Raw genomic sequence first — 10000 nt, forward strand, 5'->3', positions numbered from 1 at the left:
CTGGAACTAGAGGTGTAGTTTGTACTGAAGTTTGAAGTGAGTTTTCAACTGTATCATTTTAAGATAGAAATGTTCAAATACCTGTTCCAAGGTGACAAAAGCATTCTTAAAGTCAGTTAAAGCTGGAGGAATGCATCAAATGTCAACTTTATAGTCATTTGAGTTGACTCAATCAGGTTTTGGCATTAAAACCCAATATAATTGACACCATTTTGACTAAAGCAAAATCCAAGTTTCAAAACTTCTATTTAATGAAGAATTGTTGTGTTTGTAGGCTAGAGTTCTAGTGTCCCGGGGCCAGTACAAGCTCCCAGCAGGACGGGCCCTATGCACCCCGGTACCTGGGTTAGGTTTAGGGTTATATGCTGCTATAGTTATATGCTGTAAAACCAAACATTTATGCACAACTCTTGGGATGTGGAACCTGAACCAGAAGCTTATTCTATCATTTGAGGAGGAACCTGTTCCCTCCTTCATAGAAAAGGGGGAATATAGGTACCGGGGGAATGTAGGTACACACCCCAGCAGGACTAACCCAAACATCCTGAGACAACAGGAGCAGTTGTTTGTGGGGCCCCTAAGCCCCATGTGAGCTAAGGCTAATGCTAACACCGGAGAACAGTGACTACAGAGTAACACCTTTAATAATATTTAACAATTAAAAGAAGCAAGAAGAATTATTTGCGTAAGGATTGAAATATGCCCAAATAAATGCACCCCACTCTCAAACCACTGTAGAACTATATGTTTTTGATGAATACATTTAGCTCATAATTCACGTTTTGAAAAATGCAGTGTTTTTACCATGAAGCAGCTTCTTTACAGGATCAGACCTGAAACCAGCTTTAGTTATTGAACTTTGTGTTGAATACACAGCAAAAGTATGATTGACATGAAGCTAAGTTTGTTATTTTAAGTTCGGGAGCAGGACCACACCCCTTTCATGCCCCTTCAGGCCTCCAGGTCACACACGTCAGCTCCTGGATGGGGTGTCGAGGGCCGGGAGCCTACAGGGGCCTACAGGAGCCTTCAGGAGCCCACAAGAGCCCACAGGGGCCTACAGGAGCCTAGAGGAGCCTACAGGGGCCTACAGGAGCATAGAGGAGCCTACAGGGGCCCACAGGAGCCTACAGGGGCCTAGAGGAGCCTACAGGAGCCTACAGGGGCCTAGAGGAGCCTACAGGGGCCTACAGGAGTCAACAGGGGCATAGAGGAGCCTACAGGGGCCCACAGGAGCCTACAGGAGCCACAGCCCTCATCACCAGAAGCCCCAAAACAGCCTCCACTTCTGTTGTTCATGTTCATATTTCTCGTGTGTCAATAAGACTTTGCGTGGGAGCTGGGGGCGTGGTCCTTGTAAGTTCAATGATAAACAGGCCTGATGCTCATTGCAGCTTTTAAATGTAGATCAGTGTTTCCTGGTTCTTGTAAACACGATTTGCTCTTTTACAGTAACAATGGCCTTTTATGATCCAGAAAGGTGTGACGTGTTATCCTCTCAGCCTTGTTTGCTGCCCTTGGGCCGGGCTTTTAGAAGACAAAACACACAAGAGCCAACTTCCTGTGCCAACAGGACCAGATGTCCTCCCCGTCCAATAAGAGCTGTGCAACTGATAAGTGTGGACTGTGTACAACGGTCTAACAGTTCTGTACAGAGTTCTGCCTCGGTGTCATCTAAGTGTGAGGTTAAAGTGTAGAAGTGTAAACGTGTCTGGGCAGTCTTCTCACAGTCACATGTTCAACTGGAGTGAATGTTCTACACTGAACACGCCCCGTTTCCACTGTGTGTTCAACATGTGAGGCTGGATACTCGTACCGCATACTCGTACTGCATACTCGTACTGCATACTCGTACTGCATACTCGTACTGCATACTCGTACTGCAGACTCGTACTGTATACTCGTACTGCATACTCGTACTGCATACTCGTACTGTATACTAGTACTGCATACTCGTACTGTATACTCTTACTGTATACTAGTACTGCATACTCGTACTGCATACTCTTACTGCATACTCGTACTGCATACTCGTACTGCATACTCGTACTGCATACTCGTACTGCATACTAGTACTGTATACTCGTACTGCATACTCGTACTGCATACTCGTACTGCACTCGTACTGCATACTCGTACTGCAGACTCTTAGATTAGATTAGATTCAACTTTATTGTCATTGCACAGAGTACAGGTACTAAGACAACGAAATGCAGTTAGCATCAACCAGAAGTGCAAAACAGCAGTTAAAAGTGCAGAGTATGTAAAGTGAATCAGTGAATAAATACAGAATGTACAGTAGGGGGCAGTATGGGGTGTGAGCAGTTGTCCACAATCACTGTGTGTGTGTGGCAGTCTACAGTCTCTGTATGTGCATGTCTGTGTGTGTGTGTGTGGGGGGGGGGGGGGATTGAGGTAGAGAGTTCAGCAGGATGACCGCTGCAGGGAGGAAGCTTTTCCTGAACCTGCTGGTCCGGGAACGGAGCACCCTGTAGCGCCTCCCGGAGGGGAGGAGGGCAAACAGTTGGTGGCTGGGGTGAGAGCTGTCTCTGACGATGCTGCGCGCCCTTCCGCAGACACCTCTTGCTCTGGACAGTCTCAATGGAGGGGGGTGAGGAACCTGTGATGCGTTGGGCAGTTTTCACCACCCTCTGGAGTGACTTCCGGTCCGCAGCAGAGCAGCTGCCATACCATACTGAGACACAGTTGGTAAGGATGCTCTCGATGGTGCAGCGGTAAAAGTTCACCAAGATCAGAGGAGACAGGTGGGCCTTCTTCAACCTCCTCAGGAAGAAGAGACGCTGGTGTGCCTTCTTGACCAGGGTTGAGGTGTTGAGAGACCAAGAGAGATCCTCGGAGATGTGGACACCCAGGAACTTGAAGCTGGTGACACGCTCGACCTCCGTCCCGTCGATAAGGATGGGGGTGTGTGTGCCACTCTTCTTCCTGAAGTCCACGATGAGCTCTTTGGTCTTCTTGGTATTGAGAGCCAGGTTGTTGGCGGCGCACCACATTGCCAGATGCTGAACCTCTTCTCTATACGCCGTCTCATCGTTGTTGCTGATGAGGCCAACCACCGTTGTGTCGTCTGCAAACTTGACAATGGTGTTAGAACCATGTACAGGTGTGCAGTCGAGGGTGAAGAGGGAGTAGAGGAGAGGACTCAGCACACAGCCCTGTGGGACACCGGTGTTCAGGATGAGTGTAGAGGAGGTGTGGTTTTCCAGTTTAACAAACTGGGGTCTGTTGGTTAGGAAGTCCAGAACCCAGTTGCAGAGGGAAGCATCGATACCCAGGTCACTGAGTTTGGTCATCAGTTTGGAGGGGATGATGGTGTTGAATGCTGAGCTAAAGTCAATGAACAGCATTCTCACATGGGTGTTGTTTTTGTCCAGGTGAGCAAGGGCGGAGTGTAGTGCCGTAGAGATGGCATCCTCCGTGCTCCTATTCTGGCGGTAGGCAAATTGGAAGGGGTCCAGTGTGGGTGGTAGGCAGGTTTTGAGGTGAGCCAGGACCAGCCTCTCGAAGCACTTCATGATGGTGGGGGTGAGTGCAACAGGGCGGAAGTCGTTGAGGCTCTCAGCTTTGGAATGTTTTGGCACTTGCACGATGGAGGTGGTTTTGAAGCATGTGGGGACAGCTGCTTGGGCCAGTGACCGGTTGAAAATGTCAGTCAAGACCCCAGCTAGCTGCCCAGCACAGGTCCTGAGCACACGTCCAGGGATGCCATCGGGGCCAGCAGCCTCAGTGCAGCAGACACGTCGGTGAGGGAGAGTGTGAGGGGTTGGTGTCCTGTCGTGAGCACAGCCTTAATGGCTGGCTCCTGGTTATCCCTCTCAAAGCGAGCATAAAAGCTGTTAAGCTCGTCCAGGAAGGAGGCGTCGTTGGATGTTGGGGTGGTGTTGGTGGGTTTGTAGTCAGTTATGGCCTGGATGCCCTGCCACATGCGTCGGGGATCGGAGTTGTTCTTAAAGTGCTCCTCAATCCTTAGCTTGTGGCTGTGCTTGGCCTCCCTGATGCCCCTCTTCAGGTCAGCCCTGGATGAAGAGTAAGCCTGTGCATCGCCAGATCTGAAGACGGCGTCACGTGCCTTCAGCAGTAGGCGGACTTCTCTGTTCATCCACGGCTTCTGGTTCGGGAATGTAGTAATCTGTTTGTGAGTGGTGACACTGTTGATGCTGGTGTTGATGAAGTCCAGCACAGAGGAGGCATAAGAGTCAATGTCCGTGTGGGAGTCCAGTGTGGTCTGGGTAGCAAACACACTCCAGTCTGTGTGTTCAAACCGCTGCTGTAGTTCAGAGTCTGCTCCCTCTGGCCACACTTTAACTGTCCTCACTGTGGGTTTCACGCGTTTGATGAGTGGTGAGTACTGTATACTAGTACTGCATACTAGTACTGCATACTAGTACTGCATACTAGTACTGCATACTCGTACTGCATACTCGTACTGCATACTCGTACTGCATACTCGTACTGCATACTCGTACTGCATACTCGTACTGCATACTCGTACTGCATACTCGTACTGCATACTCTTACTGCATACTCGTACTGCATACTTGTACTGCATACTCTTACTGCATACTCGTACTGCATACTAGTACTGCATACTCGTACTGTATACTCTTACTGTATACTAGTACTGCATACTCTTACTGCATACTCGTACTGCATACTCGTACTGCATACTAGTACTGCATACTCGTACTGCAGACTCGTACTGCAGACTCTTACTGTATACTAGTACTGCATACTAGTACTGCATACTAGTACTGCATACTAGTACTGCATACTCGTACTGCATACTAGTACTGCATACTCGTACTGCATACTCGTACTGCATACTAGTACTGCATACTAGTACTGTATACTCGTACTGCATACTCGTACTGCATACTCGTACTGTATACTCGTACTGCATACTCGTACTGCATACTCTTACTGCATACTCTTACTGCATACTCTTACTGCATACTCGTACTGCATACTCGTACTGCAGACTCGTACTGCAGACTCGTACTGCAGACTCGTACTGCATACTAGTACTGCATACTCGTACTGCATACTCGTACTGCATACTAGTACTGCATACTCGTACTGCATACTCGTACTGCATACTAGTACTGTATACTCGTACTGTATACTCGTACTGCAGACTCGTACTGTATACTCGTACTGCAGACTCGTACTGCATACTCGTACTGCATACTCGTACTGCAGACTCGTACTGCATACTCGTACTGCAGACTCGTACTGCAGACTCGTACTGCATACTCGTACTGCAGACTCGTACTGCAGACTCGTACTGCAGACTCGTACTGCATACTCGTACTGCATACTCGTACTGCAGACTCGTACTGCAGACTCGTACTGCATACTCGTACTGCATACTCGTACTGCATACTCGTACTGCATACTCGTACTGCATACTCGTACTGCATACTCGTACTGCATACTAGTACTGTATACTCGTACTGCATACTCGTACTGCATACTCGTACTGCACTCGTACTGCATACTCGTACTGCATACTAGTACTGCATACTCGTACTGCATACTCGTACTGCATACTCGTACTGCACTCGTACTGCATTCTCGTACTGCAGACTCGTACTGCATACTCGTACTGCATACTCGTACTGCATACTCGTACTGCATACTAGTACTGTATACTCGTACTACAGACTCGTACTGCATACTCGTACTGCATACTCGTACTGCATACTCGTACTGCCTACTCGTACTACAGACTCGTACTGCATACTCGTACTGTATACTTGTATTTGATCTAAGCACACAGGTGGAGGCCCCTGGCTCCTTAGTTCAATGTTCACACGGTTCTTTAACTCATCTGAAAGAGAGATTAACTGTTTAACACAAATGAGATTTCGTTTGCTTCAGTCACATGTTCATGTTTAAGCTGGTCATGTGACAGAGAAAGTGCAGTACTCAGAACAATGCCATGTTTGATGTGGACAACTCAAGAGATAAAAGTAAAGCCCTGACTTCAAAAGGCTGAAGGGCCCCACTATCAGCATGTGCTGCTGAGGCCCCACAGTTCTACTGAGAGACACACACGTCCTGCATCATTTAGTCAGCTTTATTCAGGTGAAGAAGAGGAGACATATGAATAGAATCACTGCTGAAGTTAGTATCAAACTCATCGTTCAGTGGAGATATACATTTTACACATATAACATAATGTGCTTCTTTGAAGCAATATTTGACTTCATTAGATCCAGAATGTCCATTGTTGTGTCGGTCTGATCAGAAGAAGGGGCTAAAGTGCATTGAGAGGCCTGCAGCATGCTGAGTGTGCAGGTGAAGGGCCTGTGAGTGACAGCTGCTCCTGCCACTCACACATGACACAGACTCGTCACAGCTGCTCATTTACTACAAAACACATGTTTATTCTACATGAGACATGTCCACTAGCTTAAGGTGCTGCACTAAACAACAGCCAGGTCACAAACACATTTGGTTCTCAATGAAACCAGTTTGTTTAGTCTTATAAATATACATATATGGCAACTGGATAATACTTTCCTAGAACTCAGTTTAAAAAACAGGTTTATTGCTTGGATAGCAACAGGTTTAATACATATCCCATGTTTAGCTGGCAGATTGTCGTAACGTTTATTGTGCAAATAATACTGGTCCATATTCAGCAGCTCATGTCAGAGACAGAAGGAGTTCCCTGGATGACCAGTGGCACTGCTGCACTGCATTGTGGGCCTGCTCAGATCATGCTGCACTGCATTGTGGGCCTGCTCAGATCATGCTGCACTGCATTGTGGGCCTGCTCAGATCATGCTGCACTGCATTGTGGGCCTGCTCAGATCATGCTGCACTGCATTGTGGGCCTGCTCAGATCATGCTGCCCGCCTCCTGGATTCAACAGCTGCCCAGCGTCTCCAGTTCAACAGTGTTTAAGGGTAATGTGCTTTCTGATTAGCATTGGTGTAAACATAGAGTCCACATGACCACGCCCGCTCCAGAAGGCATTGAACACTTTGGTGATTGTTTCAGAACATAAAGTAGCACATACTTTAAAGTAGTAACACAGTCCATCTTTAAAACTTGGTAAACTTCACATGTTCTGTTGGAGTGACACTTTCGTCCGTCTCCGTCCAGTTCAGACCAGTTGAGTCCAGCTCGTGCCTGACCTCAAGAGGCAATCTTCCCATCAGACTGAGGAGAGCTCTGGACTCTGGCGACGCCATCGCATCCCAAACACAACGCATCTTATACTCCATAACGTCGCTCTTAAAAGGTTCATCTTTTCTTCTTCTGTTGCCGCAGCATCTTCCTCCTCTTCAGGATCATTGCGTGGAGCTTGTCTAGTCCCTCTTGAAGCCCCTCACCAATGATGGCACACGCTGGCTGCAGATGCCACGGCGTCGCCATGCTAAGCTCGCCCAAAGCTAGCATACTTTCTATTTCAGCTTGTGTCAGCGAGTTCCTCAGGTCCTGCTTGTTAGCCACCACCAGCACGGGCACGCCTTGGTTCTCCCCCAGCCTGGTGATCTTGTGCAATTCCGTTTTCGCTTCCTCGATGCGTTCCGTGTCGACCGAATCCACCACGAAAATAATCCCGTCGGCGCAGCGCGTGTATGATCGCCAAAGCGGACGCAGCTTTTCCTGTCCGCCGACGTCCCAGAAGTGGAAAGAAGCCGCGCGCCCTTTGCTTCCGAGCGAAACTTTAATCCTCTCCGTGTTGAAGCCCTTCGTCGGGACGGTGTTGACGAACTCGTTAAAGCGCAGCCGGTAGAGAACCGTCGTCTTCCCGGCGCAGTCCAAACCGAGGATGACGATGTGGAAGGCCTGAAAGGACGGCAGCCGCGAGAAGAACGCGGGCTGATCCGAGATGCCGTTCCCCATTGTGTGACGAGGAGGAAGTCGTGGCTCAATATTCAAGCGGGCTTTTGGTATTCACTGCAGCAGGAACCTGGAGGGGTCAAGAGAACGAGCATGAGCCAAACAACAGACAGACATCGACTTACAAAGAGGAGCAGCCACAAGTGAATAATCCCCTGCTCCCGTGGACGACACATCCTGCATTACAGAGGCGGCGGGAGGTGAATGAGGAGGAACACAGCAGGAGGCGCAGCAGCACATTTGCACATGTCGCCGGAGGGAACGTCTCATTTCTATTCAGGATCAGTAAACACAGGGACACGAGCCGAGGAACTGGGCTCTACACGGAATATACACGGAATATACACGTGTTCATGAGGCCGTACTGTACTGACATGTGTTACAAAGACACTCGTCATTTGGTCAGTTTAGAACAGGTTCATGAGGCAAGAACAGAGTAAACTAACAAATACAACTGCCCCTTTAATTAGATAAACCATTAACCTGAAAATAGAAAACATGTAGGAGAATACAGTGTGTGTGTGTGTGTGTGTGTGTGTGTGTGTGTGTGTGTGTGTGTGTGTGTGTTTTCCTTCTCTAATAACGTGATTAATAAATCCATAACAACAAAGTGCAACAAACCTAAAGCAACTCAATGTGAAAGTGTCTTTTCAGTGACAGATTCTGTATCAAAACCATGTCTAAAGTTCACTTCCCAACACTCATTATCATTAAACTGACTGATATGAACACTGAACACATCCATGAACTTCCCCTTTAAATGTGTTGCCGGGCAACAGCTTGACTAAGGCTAAAGGCACATTTCCATCACATTTGTAGCACTTTAAAGGTTCCAATGTGGCACGAGTTGTCCACATTTGGGACATAATCAGAATCCGTGACCGCTCCCTGCTGCACCTGCCCTGTCCCCGTGTCTTTGTTAGAGACTGACCGCTCCCTGCTGCACCTGCCCTGTCCCCGTGTCTTTGTTAGAGACTGACCGCTCCCTGCTGCACCTGCCCTGTCCCCGTGTCTTTGTTAGAGACTGACCGCTCCCTGCTGCACCTGCCCTGTCCCCATGTCTTTGTTAGAGACTGACCGCTCCCTGCTGCACCTGCCCTGTCCCCGTGTCTTTGTTAGAGACTGACCGCTCCCTGCTGCACCTGCCCTGTCCCCGTGTCTTTGTTAGAGACTGACCGCTCCCTGCTGTAGGTGAGGAGGGACAACAGGAGGGACACCAGGACACGGCGGAGAGCAGGACACACCTCTGCCGTAGGTGAGGAGGGACACCAGGACACGGTCTTAGAGACTGACTGCTCCCTGCTCTAGGTGAGGGACACCAGGAGGGACACCAGGAGGGACACCAGGAGGGACACCAGGAGGGACACCAGGAGGGAGCGGGACACACCTCTGCATCTGGAAGAACGTCCCTCCGCAGCGCGTGAGGCGCGTGAAGTTTGATTTGACTTCACAATAACGCGTTCGTGAGACATTGTCCGCGTATTGTCCCCGGTCACGGCACAACCAGGCTCAGGTCAGCGCCGTTGCTAAGGGAGACCGCATTTCATTTGCGTATCCAATGCCAACAAGTGTCCTCGCTCACGTCCGGCACTGGGCCTCAACTTCGCATCGCGTTGTTGTTTTTTCAAACGCACACGCAGATATGACCAGTCACGTGACACGAGAGACACGTTTAAGGAATTGTTTTAACGCGCAGCAAATGTTCCGACTGTATTTCCTGAATAGACAATAACAAGTGCGAAACCGGAAGAAGACATTACCTTTGAGCAGCTCCAGACGATGTCGTGAGGGACAGGTCCATGTATCTCCTGGACAGGTCACGGCGCGCTCCGGTCTCTCGTGTGTGTCCAGCTCAAACTGTCCCCGCACGCGCGCGCTCAGCCCTTTATGTATGTCACGTGAGAGCCGTGCACAGCAACTTCCGCCAAGCGCGCTACAAAATAAAGCTGGTGTAAAATAAGACTTGTGTTATAAGTGTCACATGAGCGCCACCTACTGTAGCTGCACGACTTCAAAGTGTGTGTTTCACCCTGTATCATACAATAATCATGATAATAATAATAATTAATTACCCAGCCTCTGCCTTTCCTTACATTTGTCGACTTCGTTGTTGTTGTTGTTG

The 10000-nt window shown here is 48.9% G+C and overlaps 1 protein-coding gene and 1 long non-coding RNA gene across 2 annotated transcripts in view; both read right to left on the reverse strand.

Annotated features, from left to right (window-relative positions):
• The window catches only part of LOC140361601 (uncharacterized), a 229715-nt gene that overhangs the window by 75045 nt on the left and 144670 nt on the right, over positions 1 to 10000 (reverse strand). The gene's annotated exons all lie outside the window — the stretch shown is intronic.
• Positions 6137 to 9663, reverse strand: arl4ab (ADP-ribosylation factor-like 4ab). Its single transcript, XM_072447327.1, has 2 exons — positions 9639 to 9663; positions 6137 to 7948 (listed from the first exon to the last, which is right to left on the reverse strand). The coding sequence occupies exon 2, from the start codon at positions 7879 to 7881 to the stop codon at positions 7276 to 7278; it is 606 nt and encodes a 201-aa protein (XP_072303428.1). The 5' UTR covers positions 7882 to 7948; positions 9639 to 9663; the 3' UTR covers positions 6137 to 7275.

Source organism: Eucyclogobius newberryi, unplaced genomic scaffold (genome assembly GCF_026437365.1).
Source record: "Eucyclogobius newberryi isolate DKJ021-1_F unplaced genomic scaffold, fEucNew1.0.hap1 SCAF_16, whole genome shotgun sequence".
Classification (NCBI taxonomy): Eukaryota; Metazoa; Chordata; class Actinopteri; order Gobiiformes; family Gobiidae; genus Eucyclogobius; species Eucyclogobius newberryi.